This window comes from Dothidotthia symphoricarpi (genome assembly GCF_010015815.1).
Source record: "Dothidotthia symphoricarpi CBS 119687 unplaced genomic scaffold P153scaffold_14, whole genome shotgun sequence".
NCBI lineage: Eukaryota > Fungi > Ascomycota > Dothideomycetes > Pleosporales > Dothidotthiaceae > Dothidotthia > Dothidotthia symphoricarpi.
Genome location: NW_022985021.1, coordinates 232,583 through 253,038, shown reverse-complemented (window position 1 = coordinate 253,038; position 20,456 = coordinate 232,583). Strand labels below are relative to the sequence as shown.

Here is a 20,456-nt window from a genome sequence, read left to right as displayed (position 1 = left end):
ACCAGCACTCAGAAACCACAATCAGTCTGATCAAAAATGGCCGGCATACTCTGTGTGTGGGCGAATCTCCCAGAACCGGCCCTTGATTGGTATGAGGATATGATCACTGGCGAAAGGAATGCGAATCCAGATTTATATCTGGACTCACTGCATTGCGAAGTCACCGCAAGCGGTATGGAAGGCGACCCAATAGGCAAACTCGACTCTCCATGGCGCTGGTTCACTATTCATGAAACGAGCGACTTGGACAAAGCCTCGAGTCGCTCAGACGCCAATCAACAAACGCTCACGGACACCGCCCTCATCGCCGAGTTTAAAGAAGCGCGCTTCGACGTGCGAACATATACAGAACACAAGCGCTGGCAAGCCGAGGACTGGAATGGTGGTGAGACTTGTTATTGTTCAACACAAAATCAACCGTCTAATTGTGTCTATCAGATAATGCCGAGATTGCGAGTGTGGCCGCTATGGAGTGGCATCTGCCAGCTGATATGGAAGACAAGGTTCTGGACTACTACATCAACGACGTTGCACCGGGCATCATGACTTCGCCAGACGTGCTCAGGTTTAGGCTATTCAAAGTAAAGAACGCGACCGTATGGGAAAAGAACACACACACTACCTTGGACAAGACCGCACTAAAAACCTACTTCACGCTTGTCGAGCTCGCAGGTGACGAATGGCCATGGGCCGCCATAGTTGACATGGCTGAGGATGAGAGGTGGAAAGCGTACTTTGAGTCGCAGACAGTAGTGGTAAGTATGCTATGCGTATACTGTTGTAAACGAAGCTAACAACGAGGCAGAAATGGCAGCTCAGCCATTACCTAGTCCAGAAATCTTTTCCCGAACGCGACAGCGCGACAGGCTCTGACACCGGCGACGACGACAGCAGCGACGAATACCACACTCGATGACAAGATCATCTTGCTTGCTGTTCGTATCGAATCACTATTGTGCCCATTTCGAAAGATTTGTATCCATTTTTATTTAGATTGGGCCTTTTTGCACAACTTGACAAAAAAAGCCTCAGGTTCTATACTGTGTGTTGATCGGTCGATACCCTTCCTTACTCTCGGTTGGCGTCAAGGTTTTCAGTCGAGGTTCCGGTATTTCCGATTTCGGGGTTCGTCATGTAGGTCTTCAAGATCTTGACTTGGATGGTGGGGAGTCGGGCCCTTTTCGAGGTTCTGGGTTGCCCCGGTTTTCTTTATATGTCAGTAGCGATCGGCGGGTGGGGGTTCGCACCTGCTTCTTTGCGTTAGGTGCGTTTTCCATCGCTTATGCATGAATGTCAGGAGATTTCTCGGTCTTGCTTGTCTAGGTGGCTAGCTGGCAAAGATCCCTACATACCAGAAATTCTACCAACTTCAGATAATAAGTGAGCAGCAACAAACAAAGATTTTGAAATCCAGTATACGCAGAATGATAGAGTGCCTTCTGCTCTTGAGACCTTGCTACTACAGTTTTATAAATATGTTGTTGCTGTGTAGTAATTAATCCCTTTTCACTAACATTTTCTACTTGTTTTGTGGTATTGGAATATTTATGTAAACTCAGCATTTCTATCAATCCATATCCCTTGCTGGTGTAAATATTCCCTGAACTACATGTCTCGTTTCACAACCTCGCTCTCGCTCCTTATCCATCACTATATCAGTCCACTCTCCTGCAAATATCCGAGTCCAAAAACCATCACACCAAATTCCCTTTTACAACCCATGAACCATACAAGACACCACGCATTGGTAATTCAACCAATCTCAACAAACCAAATGCACTTCGAACACGCCCCACCTACCCAGAAAACATCAAAAATGAAGCGAAAATTCAGTCTACAAATGGGTACCGCAGGCCCAAAATAGAATGGTGTATCTACATTCGTCGCACTACATCCCCCGAAGACTTCAACGTACCCGTGGCAGATGATCGAAGCACTGTATACGAAAAGCCGTTGAAAAAAAGGATGTATTGAATAGCTGTGACGAAAGAGACCTCAAGACGTGAACACGGCTTGACATCAATACTGATAATTGACTAAGAAGAAAAAACTAACAATATTACGTGCAAACCTAGCTTCTATACATACAGGAACACACATGCCAACAAAACCCCCATCTCCCAAGCAAAAACACCAAAAATGCACCCCCAAAACGCCCTAAACCCACAAACAAACCATCTACGAGCTCCCCAAGATCCTCCCATAAGCATCCTCCACCTCCCTCGCAACCTCCAACAGCGTAACAATAACAATCTGATGCGTAACGTTCGGCAACCGGTCACGATGCAGGCCGATCCACTCAAGCGGCGGCGTCGCCTCACCCATATCCCTCAGCTGCGGAGTCTCGATGAGCGGCGGCTCGAGGGGCGTGTATTCGTACTTCGACTGGGGCACATTGACAACGGCTGTGATTTTCTCTCCGTTCTCGCCATACACGGACGCCGCGCGGGGGCGCGCTGTCGACGAGGGAGTCGTAGCAGTGTTGTCCGACGGTAGCGGAGCAGTCTGAGACGTGCTAATCTTGATATTCGACTCCGGGAGGGGTTTTCCCAGGCGGGAGGCCAGGGTGCGCGAGTGGTTCGACCACATGGTGCGGATGTACGAGATGCGGCTGTAGTTCCAGCCGACGTCGACCTTGCCCTCGAGCGAGCTGCGGAACAGGTAGTCGATGTGGTTGTTCTCGGGGATCTGCCAGGTGTGCATTGTGGCGATTACTTTGGGGACGCGCAGGATGGTTCCGCCTTTGGCGGAGCGCGCGCTTTCGGCTACGTCTTCGACGCTGAGCTCGCTGATGGGGCGGCTGTTTTTGGGCGCTGGTACGGAGGATAGCGCGACGGAGAGTTGGCCTAGTGTCATGCCTAGGCTGGAGTGGATCTTCTCTTTCTCGAGCGCGACGGCGAAGCGGGCTTGCATGTCGCCGGCTTCTAGCGTGAGGATTTGGTTGTCTATGAATGATGAGGGGAAGATGCCGAATTTGATGGAGCGCAGCGTCACCACAACGTCTGTGTGCAGGGAGATTGGTGCTTTGAAAGGTTCCTTGTCGGGCTTAGGAAGGATCGTACTCTGGGAAGGTGAGCGATCAAAAGGCATCGACACGGAGGATTTGCGGCGTAGGAACTTCTCAATGTCCCTCAACGACTGCTTGTATGCTTGCTGGTTCTCTTGTACCAGCCGCTCGACAGCTTGGTACAGCGCCAGACCTTGTGCAGCGCTTGTAGCATGGCAGAACACGTGAACCTTGTCGCCATCGAGGATAGCAACCAGACGGTCCTGTGCACCCTGACCTTCTTCGTGAACATTGTACATCAGGAACTCGAAGTTGGCAATGTCCGCCATGACAAATGCTTGATAATCGAACCCGGTCTTGACGCGCAGTTGACGGAAGGCTATCGATGCCTGAATGAGTGGCGTTTGGCGGCTGTTTGACGCTTCCAACGGCCACGCGATAGATGTTCGCACCTTGACGCCGGCAAGCTCGATGAAGCCACTTGTGCGTCCCGTACTTTCGAGGCCGACTTTCTCAACACCCAGGCACAGGTTTTGCTCCCAGTTAGTGCCCTTCTTAGACGAAGCCCACATGTTATGGACGTGGAGCGACGACTTTCCGATGGCTTGACCCAGATCCAAATCGACCACAACGTCCGCGATCGCCACATTAGCATTCCATGGGAAAGCTGTCGCAGCCGTGACTTGTTGGTACCGTTGCATAAGATACTCTTGCGGCTCGGAGTTCGAGCTCACGTTCACAGTCAAAGCCTTGGATGACTGTCTTATCTCCGGTGGTATCCAAATCTCTCTGAACAGCAGGAAATCCTGAAGCTGACGAGCGTTGATCTGGAGCTTGGTCGGATTGATCTTCAGTATAGCCGAAATTCCACTAGTACCGCTGAGATGCTTGCTGTTCATGACAGACAACACAATCGATTCGACATCCAGACCAAACGTAGATTCTCGAGAATACACATGCTGGACTGTAGCTTGGAGTTTTTGGAATGCGGCAGATACAGCAAAGAAATGCCCGTGTTCTTGCGACTTGACACTGTTGACGGTGACGTATATGTCTTCCAGTTTGGCGACGGCTGCAACACGCGCAATAGGCTGACAGCTGAGACTGAACTCTTGTCTGCAAATTCTAAGACCCAGGTTGAGCCTTGTTCGGCCCAAGAGCGCGGTAGGGTCGGCTGTGATGATATTGTTTTCTTCTTCCGAGTTCTTGGTGGCTGGCTTCGTCTGCGAATCTTCCGGCGAGCTAGGTGAACCTGCATCGTCCTTCTCACGGACAACCGCCTTGATGCTTTCAGATATATCGATCATTATCGGTACCACTGTAGGCAGTAGAGTGTTATCTGAACCGTCAACTCGGAGCTCGGCGTTGAGAGCTGGATCATGCCCATCGTCTTGGTATTCCACTCGCAATGCTACACCTGGTGCTCGCAGGGCCAAACTGCTCTTAGAACCATCGCCTACGAACTGGCTGTACCTGCCTTTCCGTTGCGATCGATTTGATGCAGGTTGAGCTGGCGAAGCTTCGCCTCCGCTGACATGTACAACAGCTCCAGCGAAGCTTGCATCGACTGTGAGCGATGCAAGTCGTTTATTACCAAACACACTCTTGCGTTGAGCACCGGTCGTGGTGGGTGTCACGCTCCAATTTGCAGAAGCCGTCCGCAACTTCTTCCCCGCAAGAGCGATCGACCGTTCAATGACATTGGCAGGAAGGATAAAACGCGAGTCGAGTTGAAGATCGAGCGCTTTCCCAGCGGCGTGAAATGCCATCTTTCGGGTGTCCTTTGTAGAAGCATATGCTACGTTGAACACCATTTTGGGGAGTAGAGCTGAATTGGCGGACCGGACCTTCTTGTCGGCCGAAACAGGCACCATTTGTAGTCGCATGTCCTCAATCGTCAAGCGTGCTGCATCATCCTTTTGGGTAGAGAGGTCAATCTTCTTGAAAGACAGTACGAGGTCTTCGGTCTCACTCCTAGCATAGGGCGCGATTGACGTCCCGACGATCCAGTTGATTTGCATATCGAGCAGCTCCAAGGAGTACGTGGACGTGAACAAAGCACCAGAGCTGACACTATCAGTGTCTGTATTCGCATCGCTCTTGATACTCTTGTCGCGATTGGTAGCCATTCTACTCTTCGTGTTCCTAAGCCGCCTGAGATACTTCTTCTCTTTCGAAAGGTCTAAATCTTTGATTTTGTCTTGCATATGGTTCATGACGTCTACAACAGCCGACGCAGTATCTGCAAACATGTTGACCTCAAGCCCTGAACTGCGGACACTGTAGAGTCTTCGAGTAGGCGAAGAGTCTTTCTCAGTTGTAGCTTGGAATACTGCACTGAAGGCGAGATTTCCACAACGGCGAACAGAGTCAGCATCCACTAACGTCATTTCAATCTTGACTTCGTGGATGCGAACAACAGCCTGCGGAAACAGCATGATCTTTTGATCCGAGTCGATATTTGTGGCTTTCAGTTGCACAGATGATAGTCGAACGGCGAGGTTCGCTTTTGGTGAATCTGGTTGTTGGCCTGGGGCATTTGCGGTAATTTGCATTCCTGACATCGTCATTTGCACCCCAAATAGGACGTCCCTCGATGCGTTGGGGTCTGTGACTACAGGAGAGTTCGAACTCGTTGGGAATATCTCCTCAATGTGAGTCTTTAGCACCTCAATATCATCTTGAACCGCTTGGAACATGTTCGACACTTCTGGCTTGCTGATGGTTGTGATGAGAGCTTGTAGTTCTGAGGCTTGAAGCTTAATTGTGTCGATCATGCCGGAGGCCGATACCCTGGTTTCTTGTTCGTTCTGTGTGACATTCAGTCGTCCGTTGACTGGGGGCAACTCGAATGTGCTAATAATGTTGACCCCGTCAGCAGAATTGCTATACATCCGATGGAGACAGGCTTCGATGTCATAGTCAACTTGTAACGTCACATTCTTGCCGAGCGCTGGGAGTACGGCAATGCGCCCGGATGACCCTGTGATTGACCAGCCGAGCGGTTGGAGCAGCGTAAGCTCGACTTGATATGAATCCATGAACAGAGCGAGTGTGATATTTGGCAACTGAGCAGCTTCTGGTTTAGGCTGCTCTTCCTTCTTCTTTTCTGACTTGAGGTCCTGCAAGACCGTAGCCTGTCGATGAAAGTATGCCACCTCGTCTCGTACGACAGAGTCGATCACTTCAATAAGACCGAGAATGTCTTCTTCCACTTTCACAATGATCTTGCGACTTTTGGCTGCGATCTTGATTTCGGTTGGAACAGAGCTGCCGCGTTCATGCTCGATCTGAGCAAAATAGAGGTTCGGTTGTTGAAATTGAGCTCTGGTTAACGTCCTCGATCGCGAAGACAACTCGCTCACAGCTAGCTCAGCATGAACTTGCGCAGTCAATGTCTCACCAAGACCGGAGGCCTTGCTGTCCGCATCGACAAAGGAGAGCCTTAAGCGTTGACCTGTCATTGTGTAGCGGAGGTTGATGGTATCGAGAATGACTTGGGCCTTATCGGTCACCACCACGACGTGCATGACCTGGTCAAAACTTGGCTCTTTCTTCTGCAGAGCCTGCGAGGGCTTTTGTGAGGTCGTTTCAGCCGAACTGAGTTGTTCTTCGCGGAACAGTTCCGACAATGCTTCCACAAGCTCGCAGATTTCCCACTGAACGTGCAAAGAACAATCCTTTGAGCTGACTTGGATGAGAGTTGACTTGTTAGGCACGTCGGTTCCTACCAGCATGAGCCCAGTTGGTTCTGTCGGAGGTAGCGATACAACATTGATCGCCAGCATGCGTAACTCGACCTCGGTCTGTCTTGGTCCTGGGTCAACGATCAACTTCAGGCTTGCTGATTTGACGTCAATGTTCATAGGCGCGGATTGAGGTGTCGGTAGTGTTTCAGGAGTATGACCAAACATCATCTGTACCGCTAAGCTCTTCTTGACATGTGCTAAGTCCCATGCACGCCATTGATCCCACCTTTCGCTGATCTTCTGTTCTACATCATCAGGACATGTGACTACTCGTTGGGAGCAGTGATTAGTAAGCTCAGTTTTTTCATGCTCCGGGAGACATTGCCATGTGTAGCGAATCCGAGAACAAAGTTTCCACGAATCGTGACTACGCAGATGGTCTCTTGCCGCACGAAGCGTATACGATGCTTTCGTCAAAAAGGCGGGGTCTGGGTATTTATCTTGTACGCCTGTGAGGTACCACGCTAGGTATTGTAGTCGAGTTTGCTGATTTCTATCCACCTCGATAAACCTTGTCACCAACTCATCGGCTAGGATAGTCGTCCGGTGGATGAGCGAAGCTAGATACTGAATCTTTTTGCTGGCAGTAGCGACCTCGAAAGATCGGAAGTTTACGTTGACCGATGTAGCCTTGTTTTGCAACGTCCAGATAAGCACATCTTTGATCTCTGCTTGGACTGCGACGTCTTGGTTCAGGCCTTGAGGCGTACGTTCGCTTACAGAAACTCCAAGAGAGCCTAGAGTGGTGTGCAGAGATAACAGATCCTCGCCAGCTCGTTCCCCTGGGAACTTCTTGATTCGAGCAGCTACCTTGAGTTGATTTAGAACAACGTCGTACTGGTCTTTCCCACTTTGGCTGTTCGAATAGGTAGTAAGGCTATGGTGAAAACGAACATGCGCAAAGGGTATGCGGATGCTGAATTCGAGTGAGCTTCCTTTACCCTCAAGACGGGTTCTGTTGTCCAGAATCTTCGTCATGACCTTGACCTGGAACTCATCGATCATATCTTCAGGGCGTCGAGTTTGAATGAGTTCAAGAAGACTTGAGACACACCGGATGAACTCTGGTGTACAATAAAACCGGATACCAGGTTCTGCTTTAATCAGCAGACTTGTGTGAGTAAAGCTTTCATCCAAACTCCCAGTCGATATATCGTTGAAGTCGAGACCATCATTTTTGTCATTGTCAAGCGAAGAAGGGAGAGCAGGAAACGAGGGAACATTGGTCAGATCAGGATCGACTTGATCTAGAGGAAAGTAGGGAGTGGCCAGAGAGCTGGACAGTGCTACAGATGACGGCGGAAAGTTTTGATCGATACGTCCCTCGTCTTTGTGAGACATACTAATGTGACCTCTACTGTTGAGGCGACTTGGTGAGGTTCCAAGCAACGTTCGACTTCTGCTGGACTCTGCAGTGTTGATTATGGCCCTTCGTTTCAAGGTAGACCGGATGCTGCCGGCAAGCGAACTGTTCGACGCGGATCGCGAATCAGTGTGGAGTCTGCGACCTCTGACTGACGAAGCGTCTGAATAAGACGTCGATGCAACGGACGAGTCAGTTTGGGTACTCTGCGGCTTGAACAAGAATACAGGGTGAGGTATCTCGGGATATTGCATGGCTGGTGCCCGCATGTTCTCTGGGCTTTTGCTTTCTTGATGACTGAAATCAGAATCTTTAGAAAGGAATTGAGTACGATATGTTCGCTGATCATGTTCTCGCATGTGCATCTGTTGTTTACTGCGATCATTTGTAAAATCCAAATTGCGCTTCAACATGTTGAGCGAGAGTGATGTTTGCATGAAGGCATATGTTTCGACAGTTTGTCTACTTCCGGGGTGCGTTGCGCGACGTGATGCAGACCTGGCATCGACAGTACCAATTGTGAGATCTGGAATGTAGGCGCTAAGCCGTTGTGAGAATGTGTTGCCTGCTAGGTCATTGAAATCTAATGCGATAGGACCAGTACTAAAGAGCAGAGCTTCCCGGGCGACATGTAGCCAGACTTGGACACTTTGTGTTCTCAGTCTAAAGAAAGTTGCGTCGTGGATCACCGGGATCTCGGTGAGAACAAGTGTGTTCTCGTCGTCATCGAAAGTGAATGCAAAGGAACGTCCAGCTCCAGCAGCCGTTTCAATGAACTCTGGAGTGCATTCTCCTGATATTTTTCCAACTTCAAAGTCCCAGTGGCAAACGTATGTAGGTTCAGTCGGCGGAAGTCCAAAAAGACGGTGCCCAGCTATGACAATAGAGTCAATGAAAAGCTCAGTGCGACCGCTCGAAAACTCGTTAGAAGACTCCGGATCCGCATTGGTACCCCCGAGTGAGAGGCTGATTGGACTGCAATTGAGCAAGAGATCCATGTAGTAATTGGTGAACCTAAGGTCTGCTGATGCGAATGGTAGGTCAGCTCGAATGCTACGTTGTGCAGAATAAAGGTTGGCAGGCAAGAGAATGCTGGACTGGTCTACAGAAACGCATAGCATGACATCCAAGTCGTTTGAGATCTTAGCGGGCTGATCGTTTGGCTCTGCACCGTCTACCGCTAGGTTGACACTTGGAAGACCTTGAAACTCTTCAAGCGTCTTGAAGTGCATGTCATCGCCAAAGTAGTTGTCTTTGATCTTGAGAAATTGGTGGACGAGCCAGCCATATAATCTAAGGTTCAACCTGTGGCCTTTAACATCCATGAAAAGTCTGTCAGTGTTCATCGTAGAGGTTTCGGACATGAAACTGTAACTCCCAGCTAAAGCAAGACCGCCGAGCTCTGCCACATTTGGTGACTGAACAAATGTTTTTAGCGTATTTTTTTCAGGCATGAGAAATTCGAGGCCGAGATCTTGGCCGTGAATATCGAACTTGATTGCATTTTGAAGCGGTCGAAACTTGTCTAGCGGTATGACCACGTCTCCATGTATACGTTGACCGTACACGACAAGAAAGTTATTATCGTCCAGATCCGCCGGATTGTTGACGATGTTGGAGTCGTTTGTGTTGACGTACAACTTGAAATTCTTGAAGTCGATATTGAGAAGATACTGGAAAGGTACAAACAAAAAATAGTCGGGTGGTGGGCCGGATCCCCAATCGGCGACAAGGTCTGTTAGAAGAAACAGATGGTCTCTCAATATGAACAATTCCAGATCTCGGCACTTGATATTGAACATCCATTTCCGCAGTGTATTCCACGCGATGGGTGCAGACAGGTCGCAGTCAAGTGTCAGAGCTCCGGAGCGCCACAGTAAGGCATGATTGACACTGGAAAAGATCTCAGTACTCGCGATATCAACGTCCAGCTTGCTTTTAAACCCGTTACTCGATGCGACCATGTCCATGACATAGTTGATAGAAGAGTTACCGGCAACTTTGACATCAATCCATGCAAACGGCCGAACGTTTTGTGCAGCATTTGTATCACGCTGCTTCCCTCTTCTTCTGCGCGCTTTTGGTTTGCCTTTTGTCTTATCGGTCCCTGAAATTTCGTGTCCTGCCAATGTGTGCGCTTTGCCTTTCCACTTCCAGTCTTTCGATGGTTCACGAATTGGGATTCTAAGCACTGTGTCGTCTTCGAAGCTAAGAAACAGCTTGAAGAGTGAAAGCACGCGAAATTCACCGGCCTTTAACGGTGAGGCGGGAACGGCATCGACAGGCGTTCCAGGGAAGAATATGGATTGAAATACGCCTCTGTGCCGATCCGTCCAAGGTCCATAGTTGACCAACCCTCCAAAGATCTCGACATCCATCCCATATCCAGGTGGAGCACTACCATTGATGTCATGTGGACGGTCAGGGTCGATGTACCTGTTGTTGTCAACCTCGTTAGGTACCGGCCCAGCTGAATCCCAATAAAAAGTAACGCTGACGGATGGACAGTCGGCGATGAGCGATGTCTTTGCGTATTCGACTCCATCCCACTCGCCATGGCCATTGTCCTGGCTGTCATCAAGATATCGCGCCAAACCCTTCCAGCGATCATGTCCCGGGAATTGCCATTGAGGAGTGAAGATCTTGGAGTTTTTGGTGGCACCAGCCCTTGTGTGAGTGTGAACAGAATCCGAAGAGCTGGCAAAGAAGCCCGACAGGTCTGGGAGGGCCTTCGTCCAACGCTTGCGTCTTCTGGGACCCGCCTTCTTCTCGACAATATGCTCTTCTGGAACACCATTCTCGGCCTCGGCTTTGAATTGCGCAGCGGAGTCAAGTTGGGCAGTCTTGTAGTCAGGATTGGGTTTCATGTGCACGACAGGGTGCGTGATATTGAATTTGAAGAGTTGTTGGTAGACATCCAAGGGACCGCATGTCGACGCATCGAGGGTTCCGGTGGCCTTTTCGAATTGAGCGGTCATGACAGCCGGTGTATTTTCGTTGCCAACTACGATAGCTCCCTTGTTGACCTCGACGTAAACCGGTAGCATCCTCAAGAAGGCGGGAAGGTCGGCTTTCCTTGGCTTCGACGCCAGAGAAGCATTGGTGTTGGCTCGCGCAACATTGCTGTCCTTTTCGGGGGGCGTCTTCTTCAGCTTCTCGTGATGATGCTCCTCATGCTGGTGCGCCGCACGAGCATCTGGGCTGCCTGTCTTGCGCTGGACTGCTTCGACAATAGCGTCATATCCGGGGCTGCGATTGTACATGAAAGCCTCGACGCCTGAGATCTTGACGGAAATGCGACATGGAAGCTGCTTCTGCGTCTGTTTGCCTCCCTTCTCAGCCCTGTCTGCATTCCCGCTTCGAGTGCGAGATGATGCGCCTCCGGTACTTGGCGCTTGAGTGCTGTCTGAGTCGGTGTCTGAGTCGGAAGCTGTAGAGGGGTCCGCATCGGCATACACCCCAGCGTCCCTCACTCGGCGCAACCAGTAGTTCCATGTGATGTAGCCGCCGTGCACCAGGATCGTCTCATTGTGGCCGTGGTAGCGTATGTCCTTGAAGAAGACGCGACCGCCGAGCAGCGAGATCTGGAGGGCGGTGATGTCGATGTAAGCGTCGAAAGCGTGCCAGGTGTATGCGCGGATGGCGTACGAGACGAGCGTCGCGAAGAGGCGGTTCGAGTAGAAGAGAAAGAAGATGGTGAGGATGCCGCATATCAGCAGCTCAACCAAAAAGACCCTGCAGCTGTTAGCAGGCAGAGGGGAAGGTCGCGGCCACGTGGGCGCACCAATTGAAGCCGTTGTGCGGGTGCAAGGGCTCGGCGACGATTGATCCAGCCATTGCTGCAGCGCGGTGTGCGAAAAGGAGGGTAGTTCATCGTGGTCCGGCAGGGAAGGCGCGCATTTTGGTGGCGTGGAAGGGAAAGAGCGATGTGCAGCGCACTCGGGGTTGGACTGCTCGACGTGCTGGATGTCGATATGTGCTAGACGTGCTAGACGTGCTAGACGGCCGGTGCGACAGACGCGTTCATGCGCGAATGCAGATCAACGTCATGGGGTTAGCGCGAGAGCTTCATCATCAAGGCCTCGACCTTGGACGCCCGCAACCTTGCACACGACCACACGACGACCAACATGACTCTCCATCACTGAACCGCCGTCCCCACGACTCTCCCACTCGTTCGTCGCCGAACACAGCCCGCCCCGCCACTGGGCATCCACGCATCAACGCCTCTGCCACTGCCACGGCTGCAGAGATGGATGTCCATCCATCCTCCGAGTATGGCCATGGAGGCACTGGCGATAGATTCGCTCGTGGTGTCATCGTCGTCGCCGGCGTGTCTTCCCTAGTCGCTAGCCTGATCACCTTCGTGTGAGTGTCTGTTGTGTAGTCTGTAAAGCGTATCACTGACGTAGTGCAGCGCCGTCTGGTTGCAAACGTGAGCAAATCGTGCCCCAAATGCGGGAGCGCATACTAAGTCTTATCCAGGAAGAACTATCGCAAGCCCATGCTGCAGCGATATGTGGTGCGAATATTGCTCATGTGCGTTTCATCATTCCATTGACTCGATCTTGCGGTTGCTAACATGAGGCAGGGTTCCCATATACGCCATCTCCTCGTGGGGCAGTCTTATGTCACTGACAGCAGCGGCCTGGATCGAGCCACTGCGAGATATCTACGAAGTAAGTAAGTGCTCATAAACGTTGAGGTCAGCGTGCTGATAGGGCCAGGCCTTTACCATCTTCACCTTCCTGCAGTTGTTGATCAACTTCATCGGAGGTGAGCGCGCCCTCATCATCCTCATGACTGGCCGCCCGCCCATCTCTCACCCTTGGCCACTGAGCCATGTCTTCCCCAAAGTCGACATCTCTGATCCCCACACGTTCCTCGCTATCAAGCGCGGCATCCTACAATACACATGGGTCAAGCCATTGCTGTCTGTGGCTACCGTTGTTATGAAAGCCACAGGAGTATATCAAGAAGGTTTCATTGGTGTCACATCGGGCTACATGTGGAGCAGTATTCTCTACAACGTCAGCATCACCCTCTGCCTTTACGCCCTCGCCCTGTTTTGGATCTGCATGACGGAGGACTTGCAGCCGTTCCGACCAATGCCAAAGTTTCTGTGCATCAAAGGCATCATTTTCGCGTCCTACTGGCAAGGCTTCTTTCTCTCCATCCTCGTATGGCTGGGGGCTATTCCGGACGATGTCCCTGGTTACAGTCCCGACAACCTTGCCGCGGCCATTCAGGATGCACTCATCTGTTTCGAAATGCCCCTGTTCTCTTTAGCCCACTGGTATGCCTTTTCATGGCACGATTATGCTGATGAGACCATCTCCGCTGCACGACTTCCCGTCAAATATGCCTTGCGAGATGCCTTTGGCCCTCTTGACCTCATTCAAGACACCAAAGAAACATTCCATGGCAACAAATACGAATACCGTAACTTTGACGCCCGCGACAATGTTCTCGCGCACGAAGATTCGACTTCTCGTGCTGCACGCATAAGGGAAGGCATGAGGTACGAAAGAGGAGGAAAAGGCAAGTATTGGATACCAAAACCCGGTCAATCAGAACATGAGCCTTTGCTATCCAAGGTTTCTTCAGGTCGAGCCAGGGCCATGAGTCCCGGACCACATCGTGCGCTTGAGGGCGGCGAATATGGCGCGGGCGATGATGACTTTGGGGGCTCTGCTCTGAATCCTGAGGATGAGCGGTTATTCAAGAGCGCGCGTTCCCTAGAGTTTGGAGATTGGAATGTGAGTTTTATATGAGATGTTGCGATTTCTGTCCTGACATGTTCTAGTACCCTGTTATCGAGGCTCATCGGGCGACCCGTGAGGACCAGCTGTACGCAAATCCCTCCATCATCACCGCCTCAACGAATCGCAACCTTCTACAGCCGACCAAAGACAACAAGCAACGACGAAAGGATCAGATCAAGGAAATCCAAGAGTCTGTAGACAAAGGCAAGCATCGGAGCGACTCCAGCGACCACGGCGAGTCGTCGCATTCGAAATTACACATTCCTCTGATTGGCAAGCTGCTACGAACAGAATCATCATCGTCTTCCAGTTCAGACAAGTCTGATGCGAGTCAGCTGGTGGACTTAGTCGTCGAGGATCACCAAGCAGAAGTTGTAGAACGGGTCAGGGCGCGCAAGGAGGGTGGTTCTGGCTGGAATGAGGTTCCATCGAAACACTTTGTGTAAGTCGTTCAAACCTCTCACCGCACATTCTTTCTAATTTGGTTCTACAGTCATACCTACCCAGAAGAGGGCGAAGCCGAAGATGTCCGCGAAGGTTTCAATCCCGATGTCCCAGATGATAATGTCCCTGAGGCTGCACACAATCTAGACTACCCCTTCGTTGTCGACGAAGAGGAGAACGCAGAAGAGAAGAAGAAAGACCTCAAGCCGGCCATGTCTGCAGAAGCTAACAAGTGGGAATCGCGCGATTATAGCGAGGATGAAAGTCCAGCCAAGGAAGATCGTCCCAGCCCTTCTTACGGTAGTTTCAGGGATGAGCGGAATGTGTGGAACAATAATGACGAGTGATTGTTTGCGCGAAACAGGCAGGAGTTTGGAGCGGGTTGTCGGAGTTTGTCATCAATTTGCTCTAGTATGGGCCAGGTCGAGAACGTTACAGAGTGTGCGCATTTGTTATATACCCTATTCTTGGTACTCATTCGTGTTTTAACATATGTCAGCGTCGTGAGAAGCTTTGTGATGGCATGAGTAATGCCCAAGTCGGATACTGGACAGTATGCGAGGCACTGTGCAAGAGGCAGGCATTTGCATGACGGATGGTGTGGATTTGGAAGACGCCTCGACCGTCTGCGTTGGCATTGATGAGGCGTTGTTGGGAACCAGAGGTTCACAGACTTTTGACGTTGGGTGAAGTTGTGGTTGGACGGTGGTACGATGCAATCAACGTGAGAATTGTTTCACGAGGCGTGCGACACGCCAATGACGGCTAAAGAGCCGCAAGTATATTGCAATTGACGTAGCAGTCAAGTATCGATTGAATGGGGCGATTAAAGAGGTGGAAAATCCAGAGGGTGGCATGGTGGAACGGGAAGGTCGACTCGAGATGTTACCCAAACAGTACGCATTGTCTCGACACTTCTCGGCGGATTGATGTGTCGCATGCAACCCCAACCAAACGTGCAGCTAAAATTACCCAATCGCACTGCAGATCCCTCTCCCACATCATGCTCTCGTTCAGGGACAGCCCCGTACGCCACACTCACGCATACAGCTGTCGGTTTCGACGCGGAGGCGCGGCCGCCTCGTCACTGGCCGACGACGATGCACGCAAGCGCTGGCCTGTCAACCTCTCACCAATCACAACCCCAATCGCCTGTAAGGCAGGACTCCACGCCAGCCAACGACCACACATCGACGGCCCGCATAGCGGGAAAAGGGTGTAATTGGGCGCGTAGAGGCTGCACGGCGTGGAGCAAATCTATAACATGGACATCTGCTGCCCTGTCGCCTTGCGGTCCTGACGTCCGACGTGATCGGCCGGCAAGACTAGCAAGACTGCCACGCGCAAGTCAACACGAGCAAAGAGAAGGGATTAAGTTCTAGACTGAGGGAGTTTAGGCCTACTCAATCTGCTGTGCATTGAGCAGTTCTCTTTTTCCTGCCTTTCTCTTTCGGAATTCCTCTTTCGTTCTTTTTTTGCGCTTCGCTTTCTTCTTTCTTCTACTGCCTTTTTACTTTTCCCGTTACACACGTGTTGATACCCTGCTTTTTTGCCCTGTTAGGCACGACGTTCTCTATTATTTGCTTTTTGTTCTACTTGACATGGGTTGCTAGCTGCCTGGTTTGCAGTCGAGATATCTATAATATGGCTTTTGAGAAGATGGATGCTGAAAGGAAACCGTGGCTGGCCATGGGTTTTGGATGCTGTGCATCGAGGGATGATGTCGTGGATGAGGAATGTGAAGCATCGAGGATCATAGGTATGTCAAAGTCTTCTTCATCATTACATCTGTCCTGTGTCTTTGGGATGCCTCTTGCTCTTCTCGCTCAAACATACCCTTCTTCTCACATATGGAACGCGTTGTTTGTGTTGTCTTCGCGTCAACTTTAGTACAACGGGACTGTTCGAAGATATCGAACGCATGTTCATACAGTATCTTGAACGTATTGCTAACCAACAACAGGAACACCAGGGATGCAAATCTGCTATGAAGAACCACGCTCTGTTCCACAACCTCGTGCTGAGCCAACGACCTCGCGCCCTACGACAAGCCACTCCATCAAACAGCATGTCTCACAATGGGTAATGGAGAGCCGTGAAACACTCGCACTACCAAGACGCTCGCAGTCGAAACCTCGACCCAGCATCAGCGGGCCAATGGACTTCAAGCACTGCGATGGGCTCGACGGTATTCAATCCATGGTCAACGACGCATCTGCACCGATTCGCCGTCGCCAGAGCTACCGCCCCTTGGAGTTGTCTTTCTACTTTCCCGACGGACGTCTTTCTCCCCTCCCAGACTTTTGCGACAACCGCTGCAGCACTGGTTCAAAGGAGCTGGAAGTCCCTGCAGAGGCACACGTCCACGTGAGGGACTCGCGCACGAACTCCTTGTCATCCAACCCTTCAAACTCGTCGTATCTTATCCAGAGGAAGCCTGTTGGATCAGGTTCGCAAAGGTCGAGCATGCAGAGCCAGAAGAGCTTCTCGACACATGAGAGGAGACTGTCGGGCACCACAATGGCTACCATGGCGACTCCTACTCTGGCTTTTCTGGAAGAGGAGCCAAGGCCTACCGCGGACTCCCTTGTTGAACAGCCTCCCACGCTCCAGCGCTCTCGTACTTCGGGTACCTTGTCACCTCCTCAAGTGCTCTCTCGTCTCTCATCTCCATCGCGTGCACGAGCAAACACTGCGCCTACCCGACCTGGAAGTCTTCGTCGTGCGCGAACAGACGTCGACGAGGCTATCAGAGAGCTCAACACCATCGTCGAAGAGCGTCGCGCGAGCGCATACCGTTCCTACACCAGTTCCCCGGCCCTCATCAACCGACCTCCTCCATCGCCATCCCACCATGTTCCCTTCATCGCGCCAACGATGCGCATGCATGTCCGCTCCGAGACGCTATCCGACATCGGTTCCGCGTTCTCAACACCGCTAGATAACAAGCCTCTCCCAACACCACCACAGGGTATCCCACCTCCCATGCCGAGACGCCTCACACTCTACCCGCCATCCCGCGTCACCCCCGGCGCTCTGACCTCGAACCCCATCACTCCACCCGCACCAACTACACCCCCAGCTCCCGTCACCCCAAACACAGCGACCGCCATAACTCGTCTCGGGGCTTGGATCAAGCGCTCCATCCCCACTAATACCACCTCCCCATCCTTCCCCTCCTCCACCAGTCTCAAATCCCAGCCATCAGTTCCCTTCTACAAGTGCGAGCCCCAGGCTCCTCTTGCATCCCGTCCCTCAACAGCAGGCTCCCGCACACTCTGCCACACTCGCCAAGACTCGCAAGACAGCGAGAAGACCGCAACCGTCACCCTCCGCTCTAGCTCCTCCCGCTCGCCATCCCCGACATCAGACGTCGCAGCTTATGCACGCGCCAACGTGCTGAAAGGCCAGGGCAAGACGAGACGCGTACCCGCTCCTCTCATTCTCATCAAAGACAAGGAAATCCTCGTCGAAGCCGCGCTGGGCAGTGCGCGCAGCACCCGCAGCCTCAAACCGCCTCAGAGCCCGCATTATGGCTTGTTGAGGGGTATGGAGTTGACTGGCAAGGACGTGGGTGTTAATGCGCAGAGGAGCAGCGCATTTGTGCCCAGCCCAAGTGCGGTCGGTGTTGCGTTTTAAAGAAGTTTCTCGTTGGGTGGAGGATTAGGATTTTGGGGGAATTGGAAAGGGTGAATGGGTTATGATGGATGGGCGGATGGACGGAATGGCATGCAAAGACATGCCACGGAATGGAATGGATTGAATCTTTCTGTTTTTTCTTTCTTCACTACAGCTTGCACGCACGCATGCGTTGGACATATACCCTCCGTTCTCTACGCGAGTCTTTGCGCTGAGCGGATGTTCGATCGCAGAGGCGTGCTTGCTTTATCTTTTATACCCAGTGTTTTGGAGATGGAGAGAAGTGGTAGTGTTATCTTAATATTATGCGTTTGATGTCGCGTATGCAATTGCTTCAAAATTTTGATAGATGTAAAGAAGGTGGTCGGGAAGGCTTGCATGTGATGGTTCGACTACGCGTCGGTGGCGCTAGCGAGACGATGTCTGGGGTACATGCGAGTAATACCCGAGCATCCGCCGCTTCAACAAAGGATAGACGCGCCATTGTAGGTAATAGTAAGCGGCGAGTCGAACGTGTTTCCGTAAAGAGTGTATGTGTCTCTCGGCAATATGGCGTTGTTCGGGCTTGGTATGTTCTTCCATCTCGCCAGATCTCAACCAAAACCGAGTCCCGTGACCGGAGTGGAAGTGCCTCGGTTCGGCAGATTCACCAGCCATTGCTTCTCCGCAGGGTCTTAGTTAAAGCCGTACTCCGCATCTTCTCTTTGTTCTTCATCCTCCACGACCCATCACTGCCCCTTTCGTAACCAACTATACCCTTCTACAGCACATTTCAAGATGACGGAACGCCTCAAGAACATCGTCAACCAGCTCACGCCCTCGTCGAGCGGACTGTCGGCCATGTAAGCGCGGCCAGCTATGAATGACCTGCGCGTCGAGGCAAATGCTAATATATCGCAGCACCACCAAGAACCCCGACGATGTAGTCATCACGCTCGCTATCCGCACACCACTCTGCAAGGGGCGCAGGGGCGGCTTCAAGGACACACCGCTCGACGCCATGCTGTTCAAGCTGCTGCAGCAAGTCGTCGCCAAGTCGAATCTCGACCCTGCTCTTGTTGAGGACATCTGCGTCGGCAACGTGTCCGACTCCAAGGCCTCGTACTTCACCCGTGCCGCGTCGCTGGCTGCCGGCTTCCCCAACACAACCTCGGCTGTTGTCGTGAGCCGATTCTGCTCCTCGGGCCTGAAGTCGGTGCAGGACATCGCCCAGTCCATCGCATGCGGCAGCATCGAGATCGGGCTCGCCATGGGCGCCGAAGACATGACAGCCGGCGGCGACGTCCTCGACAGGCCGTACTGCGACGAGATCCTCAAGAACTCCGAGGCAGCCGACTGCATGAAGCCCATGGGCTGGACATCGGAGAACGTCGGCGCCGACTTCAACATCTCGCGCGAGAGGCAGGACAGGTACGCGACCGAGTCGTACCACCGCGCCGAGGTGGCGCAGAAAGCAGGCTGGTTCGCCGACGAGATCGTGCCCATCGAGACGACGATCAAAGACGCCAAGACAGGCGTCGAGACACCCGTCACGCTCACAAAGGACGAAGGCCCCCGCTACGGCACCACATTCGAGAGCCTGCAGAAGATCAAGCCCGCCTTCCTCCCCTGGGGCGACAAGTCCCACGCCGGCAACTCCTCCCAAATCACAGACGGCGCCGCCGCCGTGCTGATGATGAAGCGCTCCATGGCCGAGAAGCTCGGCCAGCCCATCCTCGCGAAATACGTCGGCGCTACCGTCGCCGGCCTGCCCCCTCGCATCATGGGCATCGGGCCCACCGTCGCGATCCCCAAGCTGCTCAACCAGTTCAACCTCACCGTCGACGACATCGATATCATCGAGCTCAACGAGGCGTTTGCCTCCATGGCCGTCTACTGTGTTGAGAATTTGAAACTCGACCATGCTAAGGTTAATCCCAGGGGTGGTGCCATTGCGCTGGGTCATCCCCTTGGCTGCACGGGTACAAGGCAGATTGTCACGGGTTTGAGTGAGGCGAGGAGGCAGAAGAAGAAGATTCTGCTTACTAGTATGTGTATCGGGACGGGCATGGGTATGGCGGGGTTGTTTGTCAATGAGCAGATTTGAGCGTGCTTTGTTGTGTGTGTGTGCTGTCTTCCAATGTGTATTTTAGGTAGCGGGTTTTAGGGGTGAAAATTTAGGATGCTGCTTATCTCTCTGTTTCTCTTTATCTTTCTGCATTATGCTGCGTGGTGCGAGGTGTGGTGTTCTACACTTTCGCGTATGTCTGTGGCTGAGTGCTGATATCCTCTCACTACAGGTTTAACGCTGTGTAACCTGTTGGTGCTACTTCGACCTACTCGCATTCACTATCGCATATATCTGTACGTGACACCTTGTGCTGCGCTGGAGTTTTCGCGCTTTTGGATGGTAGACAAGAGTGACTGATAAATAATAAATCCCTCGTGCCCAGCGTAATTCTTCCCAGACCCGATTCCTCATCGATAAAAGTGGGTAGGATCTGTAAATA

General features: G+C 52.0%; 5 protein-coding genes across 5 annotated transcripts; 4 read left to right on the top strand and 1 right to left on the bottom strand.

Annotated features, from left to right (window-relative positions):
• Positions 1 to 36: 36 nt before the first annotated feature.
• On the top strand, positions 37 to 1,385 carry P153DRAFT_319820 (uncharacterized protein; the record flags this gene model as incomplete). The annotated part of the gene is made up of 3 exons (XM_033665098.1): positions 37 to 394; positions 439 to 755; positions 806 to 1,385. The coding sequence occupies 3 exons, from the start codon at positions 37 to 39 to the stop codon at positions 914 to 916; spliced, it is 786 nt and encodes a 261-aa protein (XP_033521928.1). The 3' UTR covers positions 917 to 1,385.
• A 622-nt stretch (positions 1,386 to 2,007) lies between these two features.
• Positions 2,008 to 11,956, bottom strand: P153DRAFT_398159 (uncharacterized protein; the record flags this gene model as incomplete). Its single annotated transcript, XM_033671615.1, has 2 exons — positions 2,008 to 11,854; positions 11,904 to 11,956. The coding sequence occupies 2 exons, from the start codon at positions 11,954 to 11,956 to the stop codon at positions 2,179 to 2,181; spliced, it is 9,729 nt and encodes a 3,242-aa protein (XP_033521927.1). The 3' UTR covers positions 2,008 to 2,178.
• Positions 11,957 to 12,222: 266 nt separating this feature from the next.
• Positions 12,223 to 15,037, top strand: P153DRAFT_319813 (DUF300-domain-containing protein). Its single transcript, XM_033665097.1, has 7 exons — positions 12,223 to 12,487; positions 12,537 to 12,554; positions 12,605 to 12,658; positions 12,711 to 12,798; positions 12,847 to 13,878; positions 13,926 to 14,326; positions 14,378 to 15,037. Exons 1-7 carry the CDS (start codon positions 12,372 to 12,374, stop codon positions 14,673 to 14,675), a joined length of 2,007 nt encoding a protein of 668 aa, XP_033521926.1. The 5' UTR covers positions 12,223 to 12,371; the 3' UTR covers positions 14,676 to 15,037.
• A 554-nt stretch (positions 15,038 to 15,591) lies between these two features.
• On the top strand, positions 15,592 to 18,395 carry P153DRAFT_343689 (uncharacterized protein). Its single transcript, XM_033666017.1, has 2 exons — positions 15,592 to 16,087; positions 16,292 to 18,395. The coding sequence occupies exons 1-2, from the start codon at positions 15,973 to 15,975 to the stop codon at positions 17,965 to 17,967; spliced, it is 1,791 nt and encodes a 596-aa protein (XP_033521925.1). The 5' UTR covers positions 15,592 to 15,972; the 3' UTR covers positions 17,968 to 18,395.
• A 106-nt stretch (positions 18,396 to 18,501) lies between these two features.
• Positions 18,502 to 20,053, top strand: P153DRAFT_343687 (thiolase; the record flags this gene model as incomplete). The annotated part of the gene is made up of 2 exons (XM_033666016.1): positions 18,502 to 18,809; positions 18,868 to 20,053. The coding sequence occupies exons 1-2, from the start codon at positions 18,745 to 18,747 to the stop codon at positions 20,051 to 20,053; spliced, it is 1,251 nt and encodes a 416-aa protein (XP_033521924.1). The 5' UTR covers positions 18,502 to 18,744.
• Between the last annotated feature and the right edge of the window lie 403 nt (positions 20,054 to 20,456).

Bases quoted from the DNA above. Each gene is read 5' to 3' on its own strand.
- P153DRAFT_343689 (XM_033666017.1), top strand. From the start codon at position 15,973: ATGGCTTTTGAGAAGATGGATGCTGAAAGGAAACCGTGGCTGGCCATG. The intron at 16,088-16,291 runs GTATGTCAAAGT...AACCAACAACAG, and splicing joins TGAAGCATCGAGGATCATAG to GAACACCAGGGATGCAAATC.
- P153DRAFT_319813 (XM_033665097.1), top strand. From the start codon at position 12,372: ATGGATGTCCATCCATCCTCCGAGTATGGCCATGGAGGCACTGGCGAT. The intron at 12,659-12,710 runs GTGCGTTTCATC...AACATGAGGCAG, and splicing joins GTGGTGCGAATATTGCTCAT to GGTTCCCATATACGCCATCT. The intron at 14,327-14,377 runs GTAAGTCGTTCA...TTGGTTCTACAG, and splicing joins GTTCCATCGAAACACTTTGT to TCATACCTACCCAGAAGAGG.